General features: G+C 37.8%; 1 protein-coding gene across 9 annotated transcripts in view; it reads right to left on the bottom strand.

Moving 5' to 3' along the window:
- ROBO2 (roundabout guidance receptor 2) overlaps positions 1 to 24,716 on the bottom strand; it is a 665,412-nt gene that overhangs the window by 27,377 nt on the left and 613,319 nt on the right. For all 9 annotated transcript variants that reach the window (XM_070367751.1, XM_070367755.1, XM_070367758.1 and 6 more), the window contains 4 exons: positions 23,034 to 23,315; positions 17,318 to 17,474; positions 5,305 to 5,565; positions 508 to 713 (listed from right to left, as the gene is read on the bottom strand). In XM_070367751.1, coding sequence (XP_070223852.1) covers positions 508 to 713; positions 5,305 to 5,565; positions 17,318 to 17,474; positions 23,034 to 23,315 — 906 coding nt within the window. The remainder of the gene's footprint in view (positions 1 to 507; positions 714 to 5,304; positions 5,566 to 17,317; positions 17,475 to 23,033; positions 23,316 to 24,716) is intronic.

The raw sequence follows: 24,716 nt of genomic DNA, 5'->3' as shown, positions 1-24,716 counted from the left end.
ATGCATAAATTTATAGTTTATCTTGCTTTCCATCTTCCCCACTCTAAAAATAATACCTGTGCAACCTTTAAGAGGCTTATTCTGAAGACTTGGTTATTTTCATCAGTGAATGATTTTACAGAGTGAAATACTAAGAAGTGTTTTAAGATTGTATTCTCTTCATACATTGCTCCTGATATACAAAATATATCATTTCTAAAAGTCAAGGTTTTTATGTAATAGACTTGGTTCCCCAGTAGAATGAACTTTTCATGAAAGCCGTGTATATAATTGAGTTTTCTTTCATGTCTTTAAAGCTTTTTAAAATTCATGAATTTTCTTATCATTTTGCAGCAAAGCAAAAGTATTTCCAAATCCTTTTTGAATTTTGTGTTTAATATTAACATATTAAAAATGTCACCGAAATAGATGGAGTGGAATAAATCTTACATAAGAAAGTATTTGATTTTCGAGGCATTTTTCATGTGACAAATGGGTCAGTTATTCCTATAAAATCAGTTCCGTTACCTGTCACAGAGCTCTCTAGATTGTCCGTACTGGATCCAGGTGTCTGCTCTAGCGCTCGCAGGGGTCTGGGGATTTCTAAAGCTTCCTCTTCATCATCAGCATCGTCGTCTGGAACATCTGTTTCTAAATCGGAAATCAAGGCTCCAGACATGTAACCTAACGGTGGAACTGGGGGCTGCGGAGGTTGATTATTGCTTTGAACATGCCTGGGATTCAAATGGGAAGAAAAAAAAGAAGAATGGATTAGCATTCCACAAAATTGTAATTAGAATTAAACAGCATGCGATGGTAACTCATTTTGTCTTCTCACTTTCCTTTAACTAATTTTGGAGCTTACTGTGCTGTTTTTACATTTCAGCAGAGACAATGAGCTATGCCTATATGACTTGCCAAAACCATAACAACAATATATATCAGCACATTCTTCTATGGGTATTTATGGGATGATACACAGAGAAAAAGCACAGTCCCAGCATTTTTTTTTTTGTTGTTCAAATAAATCACACAAGAGAAAAGGAATATTCATCACAAATATTTATTTAAATCTGATTTTTTTTGTTTTTGTCCAAAAAGAACATAATTATGTTCCTGGTTTCCTGTAGAAGTTCTACTAAGCCTGTGTAACCCATGTCACCTGCTGACCCTTATGAAGAAAAGACATCACATGAAAACCGAATGCAAACACCCTCTCCCTCCAACCAGCCCAGTCCCTGCTCTACCAGGCTTTCTTCCTGCATGATCTTCCAAGAATCAGGCTGGCAGTTGTTTCCACTTTAATCTAGTGTAGGGGAGGAATGGCTACTTTGTATCCTGGCTACTTATTTTTGCATCTGTTTTACCCTGCTGCTGCAGTTAAGTCGCTTCAGTTGGGACTGACCCTGTGCGTCCCTATGGACTGTAGCTGGCCAGGCTCCTCTGTCCATGGGATTCTCCAGGCAAGAATACTAGAGTGGGTTGTCATGCCCTCCCCCAGGGGATCTTCCCAACCCAGGGATGGAACCCACATCTTTTATGTCTCCTGCATTGGCAGGCAGGTTCTTTACCACTAGTGTCACCTGGGAAGCCCCATCAAAGTCTTAAATACCTCAAAGGCAGAAGGTACCTCAAAGGCACCTTAGTGCTGTGCATTTAGAACATCAGGTGTGCCAAACAAACCAGCTGCAACAAGTGGGTAACTCTAATCCTAACCTTGTGAAGTAGACAGAATTTGTATTACCATCTCTCCTTCAGAATTTAAAAAATTAGTTCAAATTTAAGGGACTTAAGTTTCAACTAACATGGCTAGCAAAATGCAGAGCTGGACCCTAGAGTCCGCTTGGCTTGTTTTGTGATTACTAGGAGTTTTTTCCTAAACTATAAAATGCTGAAGGAAAGCAAGCCTGTTATTCGTTACTGTCATTAAAGAGGGAATATGGCATATGTTTAGACAACTTCTTTTTTTTTGGCCTTGATACAAGTTGCTTAAAAGACCACCAGTGGCAAGTCCTTGCTGTTTCAGCAGTTTGGACTCAGCATTTTCACTGCCGAGGGCCTGAGTTCAATCCCTGGTCAGGGAGCTAAGATCCCGCAAGCTATGGGGAATAGCCAAAAAAAAAAAAAAAAAAAGCATTCAAGACCACTGCAATTAAGGGTATGTAATATTTATAAGTGTGTTGTGCACTTCATGGGTCAATTTGAACAGAGTCCTTGGAGGGAAAGCCCAGAATTATTATTTGAAAATATTCCTCCTGTGACGTCCTGTGCAGCCCAGATGGAGGCACTGCCATTTCAGTAGGGTAAGCTGCTGTGCGAGCACATGGAACCTTCTGTCCATGAGATCCTTGGACCTCCTATATGGGGAGTCAGTGTGACATTCGGTGGCATGGTTGGACTGAATGGAAGCACACTCAGAGAGAGAAGCAGTCAGCTCTGTGGATACCTGGGACAGGTGGAGATGAACTGTTCACTCCTTCAGCAAGTGACTATGGAGCACTCACCAAGAGTGGAAAGACAACTCAGACAACTGAGCAGTGAACAACTCCAGGTGAAAACCCATGCCATCTGAATAGTAAAAGCTATGGAGTGGCTGGATACTAAGTACTATACAAGTATAAACTTACTGCTGCTGCTACTGCTAAGTCGCTTCCTAAGTCGCTTCTGTCGAGTCCGACTCTATGTGACCCCATAGACGGCAGCCCGCCAGGCTCTCCCATCCCTGGGATTCTCTAGCCAAGAACACTGGAGTGGGTTGCCATTTCCTTCTCCAATGCATGAAAGTGAAAAGTGAAAGGGAAGTCACTCAGTCATGCCTGACTCTTAGTGACCCCATGGACTGCAGCCCACCAGGCTCCTCCCTCCATGGGATTTTCCAGGGAACAGTACTGGAGTGGGGTGCCATCGCCTTCTCTAATAAACTCACTACTTCTTCCAAAAACTAAGATGTGAAATAAAGAATTTGACCTTGCCCAAAGGGAACTGAAACATCTGCCCTGAACTCCTAAGAGGTAATCTCTAAGCTCTAGAATGTCCCATCTGATAAAATGTCTTTGTTTACCTGGAGGCTGGAGGCTCTTCCAGAAAGTCTAACAATATGACCTATGATGGGGACTTGGAGTCATACAATATCAGCTCCACCCGCAGGAAGGGTCAGAAATTGGATCAGCCATGCTGATAGTCAACCACATTTGGGAGTTCAGTTCAGTTCAGTTCAGTTCAGCCACTCAGTCGTGTCTGACTCTGTGACCCCATGAATTACAGCACGCCAGGCCTCCCCGTCCATCACCAACTCCTGGAGTTCATTTGGGAGACAGACCCCCAGTAAAGACTCTGAAACTCAAGGCTCATGTGAACTTCCCTGGTTGACAATACTCCACCCATATTGTCACGCTGGGACATTATCCTTTCCACGACTAACCTGGGAAAGGACCAACAGGAAACCTGACTTTGGAATTTCCTAGTTGTTTCCCATGCATTTCTTCTCTTGGCTGATTTTAATTTATATCTTTTCATTATAATAAACTATAACTTTGAAAATTATAGTTTTCAGTGAGTTCTGTGGCTCCTACTAGTGAATTCTTAAACCTGGGGATAATCTTGGGGACTCTCCAACCTTGTACATAACGTTAGAAGTGAGGGTGGTCTTGGAGGGACCGCTCTCTCAGTTTGTGGATGAGTCAGTTACTATGAATTATCATTGCCATTTACAAATGGAGGACTGAAGCACAGAAGTGTTAAGCAAGTTGCCTGTTGTCACAAAGCTAGTAAGGAGTGGCCATGGTCCAACCTTGGCTGACACTAGTCAAATGCCAGACCAAGCAATCAGAATGTGGGGTGAGGGCTATACATCCAGGTTTTCCAGATGATTCCAAATTCAGGCCGAGTTGACAACCCCTGAGCTAGAATCTGTGCTTTAAATGATTAAGCTTCAGGGTTTCATTTAATTAACCTGAAGGAAATTCTTTGTCTCTTAAAGCAGCTGGCTTCAGCTTTAATAGTGTTTTATAAAGCAGGCTGATGAAAAATAATACTTTTTAAGAGTAAATTGTCTTTGACCTTTGAAAAAACATCTGATGATTGAGAAAACGTTCAAGAACTTCTGGTTCTAAGAACCTATGTTTGTAATAAGCTTTAAGTGATATTCTGGGTTTTAGTATCTCTTGGTATATTTAGTTATATATTTAGAAAAAAATAGTTAACACTTAGAATAAGATTTATCTCATTATGAGCTTATCTCAGTAACTAAAACTATTGAAAAAGAAGCTAATGGTATTTTGTGAAAATTTAACTTCAAACACAGGACACAAATCAATGAGTGTGTACATAATCAGAGGTATGTCACTGAGATAATCAGATGTCACTGAGATTTCATTTTCAAGAGTCAAACTCATATGTTACTATTTGGGAAAAGGGAGAGTAAATAAAAAATAATTGTACAAAATTGTGAGAGTTGATCCCACTATTCTTGCATTTTCATAGGATACATAAGTAGACAGTCATCTATATCTTATGAAAGTTTACAAATCTATTAGGAAAACAAGGAATTTGTATTTGTAAGACATTACTCTAAGGGCTTCCTAGGTGGAGCAAGTGATAAAGAATCTGCCTGCCAAGGCAGGAGACAGAAGAGACACGGGTTCCATCTCTAGGTTGGGAAGATCTTCTGGAGTAGGCAACCCACTCCAGTATTCTTGTCTGGAAAATTCCATGGACAGAACAGCCCCGAGGGCTACAGTCCATGGGGCCACAAAGAGTCGGACATGAGTAACTGAACAGATACACTCACACAGTGTATTCTAAGGGCTTTCTAGGATGCATGTACTGTACTAATTTTGTTGCTTTTTTCTGTCTAATTTAATTCAACCCAGAAAAGGTCTTTTAATAACTGACACTGACCATATGTGATTTGCAGAAGCTTACATTTACATATTCACAACCACATACAGAACTAATCACAGGCACTTTGAAGACTCTAAAAAGAGTCCTTCATTATGATGCTGGAAGTGAGTTCAAGAAGAAGCTAATTGAAGCTAACTGTACATTAAAAAAGATTCTGGCGTAGCCAAAAGCACTTGAGCCTGAAATTCTGCAGATCCTGAATTCTTGCTCCAGTTCACTCTAATCAGTTGTGTGACTCTGGTCAAATTATTTAACATTTATTCAGTCAATTTCCTTATGGAGATGATTACAGAGTTGTACCAAAGCATTTCTAACTCCAGCTGCAGAGTTCAGTGAGACTCTCTAGTGAATTTAATGTTCAAGAACGCTTCCCCTCTATGTGTGTTGAAAGCATGGGTCCCCTGAACTGATAAGGACAATTACCATGTTTGCTTTGCTATATCAAACTGATAGGCCCTTGTCAACTCGTCCAGGTGAGCTTGCAGCATGGGCTGCATCTCTTCCCGTGGGGAGGGAGTCAGAGTTGCCGTGGACTGCTGGCCAAAGGAAATAGCAGGGGAAGAAGCCACGCCTCGGACAGGAGGTGTTGGGACACGATCGTCATCTTCTTCCAGTTCATCCTCCATACCCTGGTGTAAGTAAGTTTGAACTGGTAATGGTGGGCACCAGCTATCACTGTCGTAGCTGAAATTAAATGAAAAAAAAAGAGAATGCATCACACATAGGCATTCACACACAGGCACACTGGCCATGAATGGCAACCACAGGAACATCTAAGATGTTCTCTCAGTTTACTTCTGCCTGATTTCTCGTTGTTGGCACTATTATAGTAAATCACCTATAGTAAATTATTAGATATTATCTTAATTTCTAACCATATGTACATCTGTTATCTCAAAATCTCAATTTATTCTTAAAAGGTCTTATTAGCTAATTGTTACCCCACAGTTACAAAAGGCAATCATTTCCCAACAAAGGTATTCACTTGAAAAAAAAAATTGCTAATTATGGGCAATTAATGAACTTGGTGCTTGGAGATTTAACTACTTTCTTCTCTTGTGCATCCTTGTACACCAAAAGAATATGCCAATATTTATCTAAGAAGTTTGATAATTTTATTTACTCAGTCTAGGTCCATGCCAACCTTCCATTCCATGTGACACGTCAATCATTAAGACTTTGTGCTACAAAATACATTCAATAACTTTTCAACTATCCTAATTTTCTTAATTTTTTCATTAGAAACTGATGTCATGTATCTCAACATCTGAAATCTATAAAACAGAAGTTGAAAACCTAATCCTATAAAATACATATTAAAAAGAAAAATAACAATTTCTAAATATACCATGTTTTAGGGATTCTGGCTGGGGAATATGGAAAATCAACCCAAAATGTTTTAATTGTGACACAAAATCAGCAGCATTTCTGTTTACACCTTACCCATAGTGCTATTATTTTCATATATCAGACAGATCTCAATGTACTTTAAAAAGAACACTTAAGGGTAAAATAAGAAATTTTATTTTATACTTATATCTAATAAAAATAATATTAGATGTAACTGTTCTATAAAGTCAACCTCTACAATATCTCCCAAGTCTATATTCTACACTTCACCTCTACGCCCATGATCATAAATCAGTCTCCTTCTGATGTGAACCAGTCCATTAGATTTCCTGGCTCCTGGGGTGTCATCTTCATCCCTTCCATTCTACCTTCCATATAGGCAATTGGATTACATTTCTAAAATCTTCATTCACATCACACCTATGCTTAAATTATTCAGTGATATTGCTCATGTAAGAAAAGTTCAAACTCATTAGCGAGGATTAAAAGACACTTCCCCATCTCATGAGCCTATTATTTTAGTTTAATTTCCCATTATTTTCCAACACCAGCCTACTCAATAATTTTTTCAAATCTCTGGGTCTGTATATAACTAATCTCAAATCATCTGACTGTGAGTTCCTGCTTCTCCTTCAAGGTTCAATTCAAATGTCTTTAGTTCTGTGAGCCTTCTCTGTCCCCATCATAAGGAACTGATTACAACTTGATAATACTTAGACTGTGCAATCTCCATATTATACTGAAATTATTTGTTTCATGTCTCTTTTCCCCCACCTATTTTGTGAGATCCTAACTCAAGAACTTCGTAATTCTCAACTTTGCATTTCCAGCACCTACTACTGTATCCAGCATATAGAAGATTATCTAGGTTAAAGAAATCCAAAATAGAATGAATATTACAAATGTATATATCTAGTCTTGATGTCCCTTACAAACCAGTAATTAGTAAATGTCCAGATGATTTTTGAATAGCTTTACTTGAGTGTCTTCCTACTTATCCTGTTTGAAAATGTATTTATCAAGAAACTATGCATGGATGCTTTATTTATAATTGCTGAAAACCTGGAAGCAACAAAGATATCTTTCAAGAGGTGAATGAATATATAACTCATGGCATATCCAGATAGTGGAATATTATTCAGTGCTAAAAAGAAATGTACTATTAAGCCATGCACAGTAAGACATGGAAGAAAATTAAATGCATATTATCAAGTGAAAGAAATAAATCTGAAACGACTATATACTTTATGATTCCAACTATATGATATTTTAGAAAAAGCAAAACTATGAAAACAGTAAAAAGATCAGTGGTTGCCAGAGGTCAAGGGGAGGGAAGGGTAAACAGACTGGGCACAGAGGGTTTTTACAACAGTGAGTCTATGCTGCACCATACTGCAATGATGGTATACATGCTGTTACACCTTCATCCAACTGTTCTTTGACATCTGCACACGGAATGTACAACACCAAGACTGAACTGTAACATAAACCATGACTGTTGGGTGATAATTACGTGGCAATAGAGTTTTATCAGTTTACCAAATGTGCCACTTTGGTAGGAGATGTTGATACTGGCAAAGGCTGTGAATGTACAGGGACAGAGGGAACTGGAAAATTATGTATTTTTTTGCTCAGTTTTGCTGCTAAACTAAAACAGATCTAAACAATAAAGTCTAGAAAACTCCTGAATTTATCATCCTTTTGTTTGACGATCATCTGTCAGGCAACTGGATCTTTGTATAGAGCATACAATCCAGTGGGGCAGGCTGATAAGAAGCAAATAACCAAAGATACCAAGTGTTGAAGGAAGAGAGCAGGGAGGGTGAAACCAGTATGGGGGCTGGGCAGGGCTATGCTGACCATCAGAAATGGAGATACTCTAAGCAACAGCTGAGTGGGCCCAGAGGAAGGGAAAATATAAAGTATTCAAAACACTCAGTTTTCTAACTGGTAAGGATTGGCAAGTAAAGAAGGTTGGTTATAGATGAGGTGGGTTGTGCTAGATCACGAAGTGCTTCATCAGCCCTGAGAAAGAGCTTGGAATTTTGCCTATGGGTGATGGACAGTCACTGAGAGGTTTTATACAGAGTGTGATGACATTCTGATTTTCAGTTTTCATCTCTTGTTGAGGGTATCTAAATAATCTTCTACCTCAATGAGTTGCAGACTGAAGACATTGTTTCAGAAGCCCTATACAGTGTGATAGGAATATCTCTTCTGAAATGCCTTTTACATTTTAGTATCAGGCACACTTTATACGTGTTACAAATAAAATTTTTGTATATTAGAAAATATCATTGGTTACATTCATATTCTCATTTCTTTGATTATATAAGTGCAATATGACCTGAAAAAATAAATTGCTCTAAAATGATGGCATTAAAAAAAATGTTTTATATACTGGAGATCACAGATTTCATTCAAAGAAGGGAATCTGTGGTGTAAAAGTTTCACAACTTTCTATCCCAGTACCCTGCTTATTTAACTTATATGCACAGTGCCTGCTAAGTTGCTTCAGTCGTGTCTGACTCTGTGCGACCCCATAGACGCCAGCCTACCAGGCTCCCCCGTCCCTGGGATCCTCCAGGTAAGAACACTGGAGTGGGTTGCCATTTCCTTCTCCAATGCATGAAAGTGAAAAGTGAAAGTGAAGTCCCTCAGTCGTGTCCGACTCCTAGCAACCCCATGGACTGCAGCCTACCAGGCTCCTCCGCCCATGGGATTCTCTAGGCAAGAGTACTGGAGTGGGGTGCCATTGCCTTCTCCATATATGCACAGTACATGATGTGAAATGCCAGGCTGGATGAAGCACAAGCTTGAAACAAGATTGCCAGGAGAAATATCAATAACCTCAGATATGCAGATGACAACACACTTATGGCAGAAAATGAAGAAGAACTAAAGAGCCTCTTGATGAAAGTGAAAGAGGAGAGTGAAAAAGTTGGCTTAAAACTCAACATTCAGAAAACTAAGATCAAGGCATCCAGTCCCATTGCTGCTGCTGCTAAATCGCTTCAGTCATGTCCGACTCTGTGCGACCCCACAGACAGCAGCCCACGAGGCTCTCCCGTCCCTGGGATTTTCCAGGCAAGAACACTGGAGTGGGTTGCCATTTCCTTCTCCAATGCATGAAAGTGAAGAGTGAGAGTGAAGACGCTCAGTCGTATCCGACTCTTCGTGACCCCATGGACTGCAGCCTACCAGGCTCCTCCATCCATGGGATTTTCCAGGCAAGAGTACTGGAGTGGGTTGCCATTACTTCATGGCAAATAGATGGGGAAACAATGGAAACAGTGAGAGACTTTATTTTGCAGGGCTCCAAAATCATTGCAGATGGTGACTGCAGCCATGAAATTAAAAGACGCCTGCTCCCTGGAAGAAAAGCTATGACCAACCTAGACAGCATATTAAAAAGCAGAGACATTACTTAGGTAATTACATTACATTACAAAGGTCCATCTAGTCAAAGCTATGGTTTTTCCAGTAGTCACGTATGGATATGAGAATTGGACTATAAAGAAAGCTGAGTGCTGACGAATTGATGTTTTCCAACTGTGGTGTTAGAGAAGACTCTTGAGAGTCCCTTGGACTGCAAGGAGATCCAACCAGTCCATCCTAAAGGAAATCAGTCCTGAATATTCATTGGAAGGACTGATGCTAAAGCTGAAACTCCAATACTTCGCATCCACCTGATGCGAAGAACTGACTCATTGGAAAATACCCTGATGCTGGGAAAGATTGCAGGCAAGAGGAGAAGGGGACCACAGAGGATGAGATGGTTGGATGGCATCACAGTGCGATGGACATAAGTTTGAGTAGGCCCGGGAGTTGTGATGGACAGGGAAGCCTGGCATGCTGCAGTCCATGGGATCACAAAGAGTCTGACATGACTGAGTGACTGAACTGAACTGAATGAAATATTATATTATTAATTCAAACAAAAACATGTATAAGAAACCTAATTTTTTAAAAACTGCCTATTTTCAGTAGGGAATGTGCATCCTGTTATATTTCATTAATAGTTATAATTAAATTTATTCCATAAATCTTGTTACAAAATAGTACAATTTCATTCTATAAACTAGTACATGGACTTCCGTTGCTATATTCAATCTTTCAAATGGAAGTAGTCAAGTATCTCTTAAAATTTCCCTTCTTCATAAGTAGTAAGCCATCCTTCCAATAATTTAAAGGGAACACATATATGCAGTGAATATACATATAGAATATATGAGAAGGAATATGTGTGTATGTGTATATATAATGTATTCAGATAGCACAGAAAAAATTGCACTTAGTTCTTCTCCACTCAGTTATTATTATTCAAATACCATCAAGCAAAGGAGAGCGTAACCATATAAATGTGATTTTTATCATTATATGAACAAAGCTAGTGGAGGTGATGGAATTCCAGTTGAGCTATTCCAAATCCTGAAAGATGATGCTGTGAAAGTGCTGCACTCAATATGCCAGCAAATTTGGAAAACTCAGCAGTGGTCACAGGACTGGAAAAGGTCAGTTTTCATTCCAATCCCAAAGAATGCTCAAACTACTGCACAATTGCACTCATCTCACACGCTAGTAAAGTAATGCTCAAAATGCTCTAGGCCAGGCTTCAGCAGTATGTGAACTGTGAACTTCCTGATGTTCAAGCTGGTTTTAGAAAAGGCAGAGAAACCAGAGATCATATTGCCAACATCCGCTGGATCATAGAAAAAGCAAGAGAGTTCCAGAAAGATATCTATTTTTGCTTTATTGACTATGCCAAAGCCTTTGACTGTGTGGATCACAATAAACTGTGGAAAATTCTGAAAGAGATGGGAATACCAGACCACCTGATCTGCCTCTTGAGAAATTTGTATGCAGGTCAGGAAGCAACAGTTAGAACTGGACATGGAACAACACACTGGTTCCAAATAGGAAAAGGAGTTCGTCAAGGCTGTATATTGTCACCCTGCTAATTTAACTTCTATGCAGAGTACATCATGAGAAACGCTGGACTGGAAGAAGCACAAGCTGGAATCAAGATTGCCGGGAGAAATATCAAGAACCTCAGATATGCAGATGACACCACCCTTATGGCAGAAAGTGAAGAGGAACTCAAAAGCCTCTTGATGAAAGTGAAAGTGGAGAGTGAAACAGTTGGCTTAAAGCTCAACATTCAGAAAACAAAGATCATGGCATCCAGTCCCACCACTTCATGGGAAATAGATGGGGAAACAGTGGAAAACAGTATCAGACTTTATTTTTCTGGGCTCCAAAATCACTGCAGATGGTGACTGCAGCCATGAAATTAAAAGACGCTTACTCCTTGGAAGGAAAGTTATGACCAACCTAGATAGCATATTCAAAAGCAGAGACATTACTTTGCCAACAAAGGTTCGTCTAGTCAAGGCTATGGTTTTTCCTGTGGTCATGGATGGATATGAGAGTTGGACTCTGAAGAAGGCTGAGCGCCGAAGAATTGATGCTTTTGAACTGTGGTGTTGGAGAAGACTCTTGAGAGTCCCTTGGACTGGAAGGAGATCCAACCAGTCCATTCTGAAGGAGATCAGCCCTGGGATTTCTTTGGAAGGAATGATACTAAAGCTGAAACTCCAGTACTTTGGCCACCTCATGCGAAGAGTTGACTCATTGGAAAAGACTCTGATACTGGGAGGGATTGGGGGCAGGAGGAAAAGGGGACGACAGAGGATGAGATGGCTGGATGGCATCACTGACTCAGTGGACGTGAGTCTGAGTGAACTCCGGGAGTTGGTGATGGACAGGGAGGCCTGGCATGCTGCGATTCATGGGGTCGCAAAGAGTCAGACACGACTGAGCGACTGATCTGATCTGATCTGATAATTATATTACATAATGCACTAAATGACTAAAAAATATTCTATTTGCTATTCTATTTAACTAGAATGAGCATTTACCATCAGTTGTTCCAAGTCTTTTCTACAAAGATATTCTATTAATAGACCAGGAGTGAGCAAATTCTGTCCCCCTGTGAAACATAAGCAAAACTAAGAAAAAAGCAGGGATTCATCCTGGTTCTTTGTGCAAGAAGTGGAAAATAGAGAGGGATGGGGAATACAAGAAAGTCTAGGTGAAAAACACGAGAGAACAGATGAAAGAAATTTGGGACACGGTGCAAATCATACAACGGGGAGAACTAGGTATCACCTCTGAGGTATTCATGTCTTAACTCCTTCCAGAACAACTGATACTTAGGTTTCCTGTGGTTTCTGAAGAAGAACAAAAAGTAACAGATGACTCTATGAATGTTTATGAAATCCAAACATTTTTAGCTCTGTTTTTAGGGTTTCTTTCACATTCATAGATGAGTATCTTACTTGAGTGATGGAAATTCAACTTTTTCTTGCAATAAGATAAAAAGACTGTGCAAATGATTCTAATGCCAATCCAAAGGTCTTTTGGCCAACCTTTCCTAGATAAGCTTTTGTTCTTTGACTTACTGTCAGTGAAATATGAGGCATCATATTATCTGTCTTGCCTGGTGAATAATGAGCAGGATGACAACAAATCAATGTTGCATGTGAACTAACTTGTGAAAAGGCCAGATACAAACACCAAATTACTAATAAAAATACAATAAAGTTCACCACCTAGAAAAGCCTGCCAATTTCTGATTGCTGTAGCAAAACAAAGCATCAGTTTTCTATTGAATTACTATAGAATTCTTCCTACTATCCCATGATTGCATTAAAATACATTATATTTATAGCTAAGAATAATTATGTTTTGATACATTTTGCCTAGCTGAGAGAGGCATATTGATGAGAGAGAACATTTACCACTGTTGATATAGTATTGAATTAACCAATTATTTTCTATTTGGGCAGTGATTTGATAACTTCTGATATTTAATATTGTGGAGGGAAAATGGCTCAAGAAAGGCTTAGAAAGAAAATTGATGCTATCTAGATTTCCCTGGTGGCGCAGTGGATAAGAAACCAGCTGCCAGTGCAGGGGCCAGAGGTTAGACCCCTGGTCCAGGAAGATCCCACCCACGTGCCAGAGAGCAACTAAGCCCATGCGCCACAACTACCGAGCCTGAGCTCTGGAGTTCAGGAGGGGCAACTACTGAAGCCCACGCACTTGCAGACTACGTTCCCCAACAAGAGAAGCCACCTCTCTGAGGAGCGTGTGCACTGGAACAAAAAGTAGCCCTCATTTGCCGCAACTAGAGACTCTGCGCAGAGCAACCAAGACCTGCACAGCAAAAAAGAGAGAAAAAGAGGAAGAAAGAAAGAAGGAAAACTGATGATATCTAAGCTCTTAGAAACAAAATTAAACACTGTAATAAAGCAAGAGACAATCTTCTCAAGATTGTGATTATCCTGGGCTAGATATATTTCCAAAATGTATCCCTCTCTCTCCATCCTGCTGCCAATGACTTATTTTATTTCCTTATCATTTTCATGGTATTTTCTATTCTGCTGCAATATCCCCTACATTCTCTACCTGCCTTGGCCTCATGTCCTCCAATCCATCTTCTATATCCAAAGATCAGAATTCCTGTAAGACATGCAAGACTTCACACCTGGCCTCATGTCAGCTTCTCAGATTATCTTCTACTCTATGCATTTGTTTCACACTCAACAAACCTCATACAATAGCTACCAACTGCAGAAAGATATAGACAAGCAATTAGAATGCAATGTGATGAGGATTACAATAGAGAAGCTTATTTAATAATGCAAAATAAAGGAAAGGGAGGTAACCTTAACTAGAATAGGGTTGGATTGCAAAGGAGGAGTTGGAGAAATACTAAAGGAAAACTAATGGGACTATTCCTTTTCTTCCCCTCATCTTTTATTTCTACTTTTTGCCTTTGGCTCCACCTGCACAGCTAATTAGTAACATTTTGTTGTAGCCATTGGTTAGCAATCAATTCTGGTGTGGAGACTACTTTATGTTAGGGACTTTGTTGTTGTTGTTTAGGCGCTAAGTCGTGCCTCTTTTCAATCCCGTGGACTGTACTCTGTCAAATTCTTCTGTCTATGGGATTCTCCACAAGAATATTGGAATGGGTTGCCATTTCCTTCTCTAGGGGGTCTTCCCAAACCCAGGATTGAACCCGTGTCTCCTTCTTGGCAGGCAGATTCTTTACCACTGAGCCACCAGGGAAGCACCCGTGTTAGGGACTACTACTCACTGTCTTTATCCTTTCTGCCTCTGGCTAACAGCCTGGCATCCAACAGCCACCCAACTCTGGGTACTATTATTTGTGAATAAATGATTCAAGGTTCATCTTGAAACTCAGCTTCCACAGGCTTGCCCCAGTCTTATTTGGCATACATGATTATTCCTTTCTGTATGCAAGTTATTATTTCGTACATGTGCTTAGCTAGGGCTTCCCATACAAAATTGTCTGTGTGTGATTTTTGGTTTCTACCTCCCACTACTTTGAGTTTCCTGAATCAGGGATCAGATCCTCCTTATTAATTGTGTTTTTTGTTTCTTTTCTTTCATATTCCTTTTTATTTATTTTTAAATGGCTAGAAAATTTCTTTACAATTTTCTGTTGGTTTTTGCTATACAACAATGTGAAGCAGTCATAATTATCTATGACCCCGCTAGGTCATCACAGAGTGCCAGGCTGGGCTCCCGGTGTTATTTAGCAACTTCCCATTAACTATTTCACACGTGATAGTGTATACATGTCAGAGCTACTTTCTCAATTCGTCCCACCCTCATCTTCCCCTACTGTGTCCACAAGTGCATTCTCTACCAGGCTCATCAGTACCATTTTTCTAGATTCCATACATATGCTTTAATGTATTGTATCTGTTCTTCTCTTTCTGACTTACTTCACTTTGTACAAGAGGCTTTAGGTTCATCCACCTCACTGCAAGTGTTTTTGTTTCTTTCATCTCTTCTGCTTTCCTTCCTGGCACTGGGCTTAATAGTTCTTATATATTTGAAAAAAAAATGTGTGTTGCGTAAGTTCTCTATTATGAGATATTAAAACAATAAAACAAAATCTACATAGTAACATAAGAAGTACAACTGCTGAATCCTTTTTATTGTCAGAAATAAAAGTGATTAAAAACAGAAAGGTGACTTCTAAAGTTTTTGTTGTTTGTATTTCAAGAAAACTTTAAATCTGCATAAGTCAAATCAAGACATATAAAAAAGTCCATAAAAGCTCTTCTGTAAATTATTTAATGTTAATATCATGAATAACAGAGTATAAATATAGAAACTATTCAAAAATATTTTTCAGTATTATAAGAGTTTCACATCAGAAAATACAAAACTGTAAATAATATAACAAGAAATGGACAAAGTCATCTCAAATATACTAATTAAGATACCAAATTACTTACAAGTTTTATTTTATCTGAGTTCAAGACTTTATAAATGTTTAACAGCATTACTTTTCTCTCCTCAGTTTATAAGTTCAATTTTATTATTTTCTAACTACAGCCTTTAAAATGCATATTTATAAGTCCTGTAATAATATTTTCTTGTAAAATGCACATCTCTGTTTCCTGCTCTCCTGTCCAGGAATTGTGTGACACTAACATAATTTGTTATTGATATATGTTACATAAGATTATGTACAATGTTTTATTCTTAAAATAGTCAGAGAAAAGGGTATGCTTTTAACTTCCTATTTCAGATGTTAACTTTTAAAAACAAATAAAATAAAAATGATATGCTCTTATATGGGAATTGTAATCTCATGGAAGCAAATGAAGCCTTTTGGAGGGAAAGAAAGATACAGAGAAAAAATATGGAGGTATGATTATGTATGGGCTTCCCTGGTGGCTCAATGGTAAAGAATCCACCTGTCCATGTAGGAATGCGGGTTCCATCCCTGGGTCAGGAAGATGCCTTGAAGAAGGAAATGTCAACGTACTCCAGGACTCTTGTCTGGGAAATCCCATGGACAGAGAAGCCTCGTGGGCTACAGTTCATGGGGGTCGCAAATAACAGTTGGATAAGACTTAGACGCTAAAAAACAACAACAAAGCTTATGTATATATATAAATATGCATGTCCATCTATCTGTGTATATAATGCATATATATATATATTATGTAACTGAAAAAAAGGCAAATGGAATCTTCTTTAGGAAGCAAATGTGATAGAAAAATTTCTAGTTAGGAAAATTAATCTGGAAACCTCAAAGACAACAGTAGAGTATAAAAAGAAAAGGAGATGGAGAAAAAAATTACAAGCATGTGCACAAGATCTTTAAGCAAAACAAGAGAGGAAATAAAATCATTGTTTAAATAAACAGATATTTTAATGCCTAAGTACTTCTAAATAAAGGAACACTTGGAAAAAACTGCCTCTATTCTACACTTTGCAGTTTCAGTCAAAAGCAATGGGTGACCTAGGAACTGTGAGGAAGACAGAGCACTTAGAAGTAGTAAAGAGAATCAACATTTTTCTACCTTAAAATCAATTAACACTTCAACAGAGGAAAACAAACTAACACTTGTGAGATGTCTGGGAAAGAATAAGGACACTGGTCACATTTAAAGACCCTTAAAGGAAATTTTCTATCTCAAAAAAAGGTTTGTTACAGAGTGTGCATTGACTTGAACCTCTCTTATTGTTCAGACTCCTAAATTCCCATCAAAGCTGATGATTAAAGTTCTACACACTGGCCAGATCCCTACAATTATCCCATTGTGATGGAGCTCAACAGTGGGCACCCTGCTATGGCCAGACATCAAGTCATTAGAGAAATGTAAGGGATGATGAAGAAGGTTATTTTAATTTCCTTTTCAGCCCTTCTCAGGAGTGCCTCTTTAGTTCACAGAGCTCTGGGTTACTTGCTTTCAAACTAACAAGCAATATTATAAATGGAGGCTGCATTATCATGATTGCAGACAATCTAAGGCACTTGACGGCCAAGGATTCGAGGTCCTCAATATGTGCCGTGTTGTATCTATCAGCTAAAAATATATAGACGCAGCAAACAATAAAAGGGGAGGGGACAAGGAAAGGCTGGCAGGGGGCAGGGAAACAGAAAGAGAACACAGCATCAAGACAAAAATGCATAAAAGAGACAGCAGTATAGCCCTGGCCATTTTGTTGGTAGATGAAACATTTTTACCCATTTTCTTGCTGTTCCACTGCATAGTGTTCCAGCTCTGTACCCGGAAGAGGCTGGACTGGGGGAGGAGGTAGTGGAACATTGGCCCAGGTCGATCCATTGTTTTTCTGTGGTTTAGAAGAGTTTTTATTTTTCTTCTTTTTTCCACCTTTCCCACCTGAAAGTAATAATATATTTATTCAGACATACCGAATATCAGAAGAAATGGAGTACATCAGATGGGAAGATGTATTTCTGTTTTCAAAACACCAGAATCAGTATGTTACAGTTGTTAAAAGCTATAAACAATGAAATGATATGATCAGGAAAACATTTTTATAAATCACTCAAAATGATATTGTTTCTTTCACAATGCATTAGTTGCAGAGCTGAATACACAAAAAAACATGGATGCAGTGGTAAAAGCACATGGATTGATTTATTCACATTTGCTGCCTCCACGTTTTCATTGTTAGACGAAATAATGGGCCATAACAAATTCTTTAAAATGTCAGATTTTAGTGCGTTTATAATGCTCTTTTGCATAATCTGTCTCAGTGGAAAAATGCAGTGTCTAAGGATACAGGCTAAACTTTTCCATTAGAATTTACTCAATTTAATTAATCCAGGAGAGTAACAGTTTTCTCTCAAAAGTAACTTATAAAAATCAATCAACAACAATCTGGAGGATACTTGTAAATCTTTCACAATGATATGTTTTATATAAATTTTAACTAATGAAGGGCACAATTATTTTTTGCATATAGTGAGTGGTTCCCAGATGTCTAACATATTTTAAAATACCAAATATGGGGAAAATTAATGGAAATACAGTAATCAACTTCAGTATTATTGTAATACAAATGAATTCATGCACAAAATATGAGCAGAAAGTAACTTGGCAGCATATGAGCCATATCTGGGATTACCAGAGTTTACCAGATTACCAAATGAAAACAAAGTTTTTCATTTGTTCAATGAAGTACTTTTTACTGCTCCAAATTAAGTACATCAAGTTTCTTCCTAAATGGACCACAGCTGGATGCAGAAATGTGTACTGCTTGAGCAAAAGATACTTTAGGGGAATGTAGGTAACTTCTGTCATTCCTATGACAGTCAATGGCTATATTAAAAAAAAATGGTATTGACCCCTTGAACTATATCTTTCTGGAACTAAAAGTTATGAGTATCAAATATTCATAGCAGGACTACCTAACAAGAGAGATATCACTAGAAATTTGCCTCAACTCCATTCTTCTATCAAGTAACCAGCATCAGCCAATTCAGAATTTAAAATAACTTTGAATGCCAGAAAGTGATGAAACTGTAAACTAGATATATACCCTATTGCTAAATATGAAATTGTATCTGTTTTCTAGGTCATGTGCACATATACACACACAGAAAAGAGCATCTCTGAAAACTAAGTGCTTCCACCCTTCCTTTCACTTTTTGTCTTTGGCAGAAAAAGTATTAAGAGAAAGGAGAGCAGGTAACTTCTAGTTTGAGAAGAAGAGTTGAATCTCTGGGCTTGAAACCAGTTTCTCATTTACTTGATAAGTTACTCAATAGTTATCACCTCAATTTCCACACATGTACAAAAGATATAAAGTGACTACTTGTTTGGGTTATTTTGAGTATTATAAGAGATAACACATATAAAGGGTTCACAATGTACAGAATGTTCAATAAATGGCAGTCACTACCACTCTCTTCCATCTCCTCCAGCTCAGTACAAACTCAAGTCTGACTGTTTACAAAGCCATTCCACACCTCCAGCCCCATTGAGGATACCAGAAATAGTCTGATGCTTAGGATAAAAATAATCAACCTGATTGATTAAAGTTTGTAATTTTTGTGTTTAAGGTAGGTGAGCCTTAATCCTTTGCCTCCTTGTTATTTGGTGGATAACCCACCAAAGTCATAAGCAAAGATTGTATCTTTCTTGGTATTTTCAGAACTATGTCTCACTACTTAGAAGAACAAGGTGGGCATGTGTTCTTGGTGGTTTTTGCCTGTGTACCTCTTATTCCTTATATATGTACATGTGGACCTTTTTTTTTTTTTTCTTTCACTTTTTTAGCACTTTTAGAACTGTCATATGATCTCCACCAGACCTGAGTGACACAAATAGGAAAGTTTTTACATCTCCATTTTATAGATGGGAAAATAGAGGTTCTTTCTACATTTGTGCATATTCGCATAGTAAGAGAACAAACAATTTAGAATGCAGCAGCTTTAGTGGAAATTACAATTTCTACAGCTCTGAACCCAGCTCTGTTGAAATTCTTCTCCAAGGTCAAGAAAGCCATTGCCACCTCTTACTGACAACTGACTTAAAAATGTGCTGGGGAAGCAGAGCTGATTCACAGAGGGAATTTGTGAGGCTCTCCATCCAATGTCCACTTTCCCCTCTTTGGGGGAAATTTCTGCTTTCTCATTGTGGGTACTTTTGGTAAGACTATCGATCAGCATGCTTTGTCTTCTCTAGAAAGAGGTAAGAGGTGGGCGCTGAGCATAATAGTGCCATATGATACAAGCTAGGGAAATTAAATTCTCTGAGATCCACATCTTGAGCTAAGTGAACCCAGTTTGCTGATGTTACTTGCAACCTAAGATCCTCAAGCATTTTAAGGTGAGAACTGTCTGCATTATGTATTTAGTCATCACATATTTTGATGACTTGCAGACATATTTGACCTGTTTCTCTTCAAGTGAAAATGTAAATATCTGAATTTACATTTATTTATGCTGAACGAATGGTTTCTATGTAAAGAAAATTTGAAAACAGCTTATTTTCAAATTAAATTTAGTCTTTTAAAAATACTAGTATATAAAATTATTTAGTTATTACTACTGATGCTTGGAGAAGGAAATGGCAACCCACTCCAGTAATCTTGCCTGGAGAATCCCAGGGACTGAGGAGCCTGGCAGGTTACAGTCTATGGGGTTGCAAGAGTTGGACACGACTGAGTGACTAAGCACACATGCACTACTGCTGCTGCTAAGTCGCTTCAGTCGTGTCCGACTGTTTGCAACCCCATGGACTGTAGCCTGTCAGGCTCCTCAGTCCATGGGATTCTCCAGGCAAGAATATTGGAGTGGGTGGCCATTTTCCTCCTCCAGTGGAATCTTCCAGACCCAGGGATTGAACCTGTGTTTCCTGAAGCTCCTGCACTGCAGGCATATTCTTTACTGCTGAGCCACTGGGGAAGCCCTATTACTATTGATATTGTGCTATATATTCGTGCATATATATAAAATTATGATTACAGAGATTATTTTGAAAAAAATTGAGTTTTATATTTTTAATGGTTGGTCTTTTTAAGAGGAGTGCTAAGAAATTGTATACTGAATAAATTATTATATGAGTGCTTCAAAGGGTGAGAAATTCACTCAATTTAGGAATGTACAATTTTGTTTATTACCATGATTATTTTAAACTGGTTTCATCAACACTGTGCACAAATTAAGAAAATCTTATGATTCAATATCCATAGGGCAGTTTAATCTTAAATGTAAGCTTTAGAATACATATCAATGATTATAAGAATAAAAAGAACTCTAATGTTAAATTCAATTTGACTAAACTAAGAAGAGAACAATCATGTCAGTCTTGTCTCTTAAAGAAAGCTTTCTATCACCAATTTAAGTAATTTTGTATTCAAATGTAGATGAAGTAGATAATATAAATCTTAGTATATATAAATGTCACTCAAGAGATTAATGGATTCAAAAATGTAGTAAGCACTATTGTGAATCATATTCTGCTTAGAATTACTCAAAAGGTAACTTTTAAGACTCAATGGTAATCAACATATAAGAATATTTAATGATGGTTTCACAAAAGGTCTTTTACAATCCATGACTTATAGTATATAGACTTTTAAAATATATATATTGATTGAGACTTGGCATATTTTGAATGATATAAGCCTAGAATAAATTAATTTTTAAATTATTCAGTACAATTATAGGACTCATCATAAATAAATGACAGTACAAATGACATTTAAGGTTATTCAAAAAAATTCCTTTATATTACCAGGCCATTTAAATTTGTAACAGATGTTTAAAATTTTCTGGATTCTATAATATATCCAGTTCTACCAATAGGTAAGGAGAGCAAATGGCTCATTTTGGAGAGAAGAGGGAATATTAACATGTTCAGACTGAAAGGGTTCTATCTCTAAGGAAAGATCATTTAGTAAATGTTACCCTAATGATATAAAAGAGTTAACTATTTATGGCCTTGATATCTCATAACCTATGACATATCTCACTCAATACACTATAATCTTTCACTAAGTAACTGAGGTTAAAAAACTTCATAAAAACAAATAGACTATCAATAGTATAAAAAAAAGAAAATAAAGTCATGGTATCAATTAGAAATGAGCAGAGAAAGTCATCAGTCATACACAATGTAAAAATTAGAATGTCTACAAGGATCTCCTCATTTTAGAGATGAGGATCCTTGGGCCTAGAGATCTGATATTCATTATGATAGGTACATATTTCTTTCCAGTAAAATGTGTTTTTCCCTACATGTGCTATTTAATGCCTGCATTATGGATTGTTAGTTCAGCTAATGCATCTTGAATATATATTAAAATTTACAGCATAAGAAATTACCAACATAAAAGACTGGGTTTTTTTTAAAAAAATTAAATGTAAAGAATAGTGTCCCATATTAACATTCCTGTTTAGCATGGTATCAGGATCTTACTCTAAATAATATCATCAATAGATAACACAATATTTTGGAAAACTTGTCCAAAAATAGGAAGTCACATCACCAGACTCTTAATATTATGAACAATTTCCAAAATCATTTGCATTTTAGTTGAACATGGTGTCCATGCCATGGAGCTGATTTTCCTACGTGATCATTTTATTGCAAAGTTCTCTTGACTCTTAAGTAGGGTCTAAGGCAGATCAAACTCATCTGCCCCTTAACAATTAGTATTTAGTAAAATGGCACTATCTTTCAGTAAATACAACTTTGTACAATTCATACATAAAGGCTGGTGGTGAATTTTACCCTCCTCCACCCCCAAAACTTGATTCCATTAGGATAAACTCCTACTGTCATTTGAGAGATAAATGTCTGACAGTGAGTTGTGAGCCAGTACTTCTTCATGAGTGTTAGGAACACAGGTCATATGCTGGTGACAAACAAATATTTCTCCTTACTGTGATGAGACCAACCTGAGAGACTGCCACTCCTCTCTGAGCTGTTGTGAGAGCTGGTGGTGCTGAAATCCTGTGACTGGTTGTGTGGCATTCTATTAGACAATCCCTCAGCCAATCGGTAGTCAGGGATGTAAAGTAAGGCTAAGGGTTAAAGGGCAGAGGTCATAGTGGCATCATGTGATTAGTTCACAGCACAAGCCCATGCAGAACATGCAGTTAGCAATTCAGAAGCAGATGTCGTAGGACAGTGGAGGAATGTTTTGTCTGTCCTGCCTAATGGAGGTCGAGATGGATTACTGATCACTATTGAATAAAGAGCTAAAAGGATGAAACCAATTGGTGTTGCTGTGTGGTGATAGCAACAGTGGTGGTGGTGATGGTGGCGGGGACTGTGCAAGGTACTGAATACATGCCAGTATAGTTTTTTAGTTTAGGTAGTGAACCTGGTGATGAATTACTAAACCGAACAACAAATACTACTGTCTATCTCATGCAAAAATGATATGAAAATAACTCTTCTGGAAGTAAGAACTGGACTTACCATTGTTACCTTTGTTCTGATCAGGTAGAGAATAACCAAATCCCATCAGGTCTGTTTTTTGCTGAATTGAGCTTTTCCACTGTGGATCAGGCAGATCGACAGCCAATTCATGTATGCTACTGGAATGCAATATCTGTGTCGTGGCATATGGGGTAGCCTGTGTTATTTGGCTGGAACTATTGTAAGTGGTTTTGGTCGTGAAGTCAATGCTGCTATAAATGGCTCCATCTGAGAGCATCGTTGCCGTTTTATCCCCTTGGCCTGGGACCGGTGGCAGCACATCTGTGGTGAACATAGGGAAATGAAACAATTTAATGATGCACAGGAAGCCCAAAACTATCAGGACTGAAGATGAAAAATAAATGTGTCATGCCGCACGTTTGCATTTCAGCTGAGATGGGCTTCATGAGCCAATGAAGGGTAGATGATGTACAACCGTCGCCAAGCTATCAGCCTTGGTGACAGGCAGGCCTACCGGCCGTCCTTCACGTCTCACTGCTTAACACACCCTATCCCCATTTTCTTCAACCATGAATGAGAAATTTAGTGTATTTCACTCCTGAAAAAATGCTTTCAGTTGTTCATTCTGGCTTAGAATCCATGAAATTGTTAGCTCTTTACAGAAGCAATGGCAAAAGTGAATCTACAAATCACGGATGAAAAGCATCTTTTTCCACTTTATCCCAAGAGACATGGAAAATAACTGCTAAAATAGATGCAAAAGTTTCCAAAATTATACTTTCCAAACTATGAGGCACTTTTTACTCAAGTTTCTACTTGCTGTTTATCTGAGTTGATTTCACAGCTCCAGAAATGGAGTGTAACTGATGGTAGCAATTTTTTTCTCTCGGATAACAAAGGAAGATTTTCATGAATAAGTCATTTTCACAATACAGCAGGATTTAACTACAGAAGAAGCAATCTGGGTGATCACAGAGTTTAATTTATGCTACCAAATCTTAGAAGTAGAGAATTATAGTTTCAAGTTGTAATACAGCAAGAGTAAAATTAAACTTCAGGAAAAACACTGAATATCAATCAGTCCATTTATCCCTTTGGTGTGCTAAATTATCTTTACATGAAGTTTTTAAATTCAGAACTGCCACCTCTCTTCTAAGCATTTATTTTCCTTCTCAGAATGAAGATACTAGAATCTAAAAAAATACAAAAACAAACAAACAAAAAAACCCCCTACTAATACTATTTTTATTCATGTAGAGTTAAAAGTGAATATGTATTATGCTACTTAATAATCTATGTTCTGAAAGTCACATTTCACAGGACATGAGTTCAACAACCCTCTTCATTTCATTATGGAAAATTTTCAACTAGTTATAGTAATGTAATAATAAACCAAATGATCTCAGTAACAAAACCAGCTTATCATCACACGGAGAAGACTGAAGGAGTCAAAATATCCTAAAGCTTTTAGATTCTATGATATCTAACAGTACTTGAAATAAGGATTCTTGTAAAAATATTAATTTTGCTTTTGCATTTTACAAAAGCTAAAAATGATCTTCTTTAGCAACAGTAACAAGACATTTAAAGTGCATTTCATACACTATAATCACACACTGTAGGTTCTTTCTGAAGGTTCAGAAGTCTGAAATTCCAACCTGTTTTATAATTAAGTATATATGTAGTTTTAAAATAACTATTTTAAATAGTTAAACATGTTCA

The sequence above is a fragment of the Bos mutus genome, chromosome 1 (assembly GCF_027580195.1).
Source record: "Bos mutus isolate GX-2022 chromosome 1, NWIPB_WYAK_1.1, whole genome shotgun sequence".
Taxonomy (NCBI): Eukaryota; Metazoa; Chordata; class Mammalia; order Artiodactyla; family Bovidae; genus Bos; species Bos mutus.
This window is presented reverse-complemented; position numbering and strand designations above follow the sequence as displayed.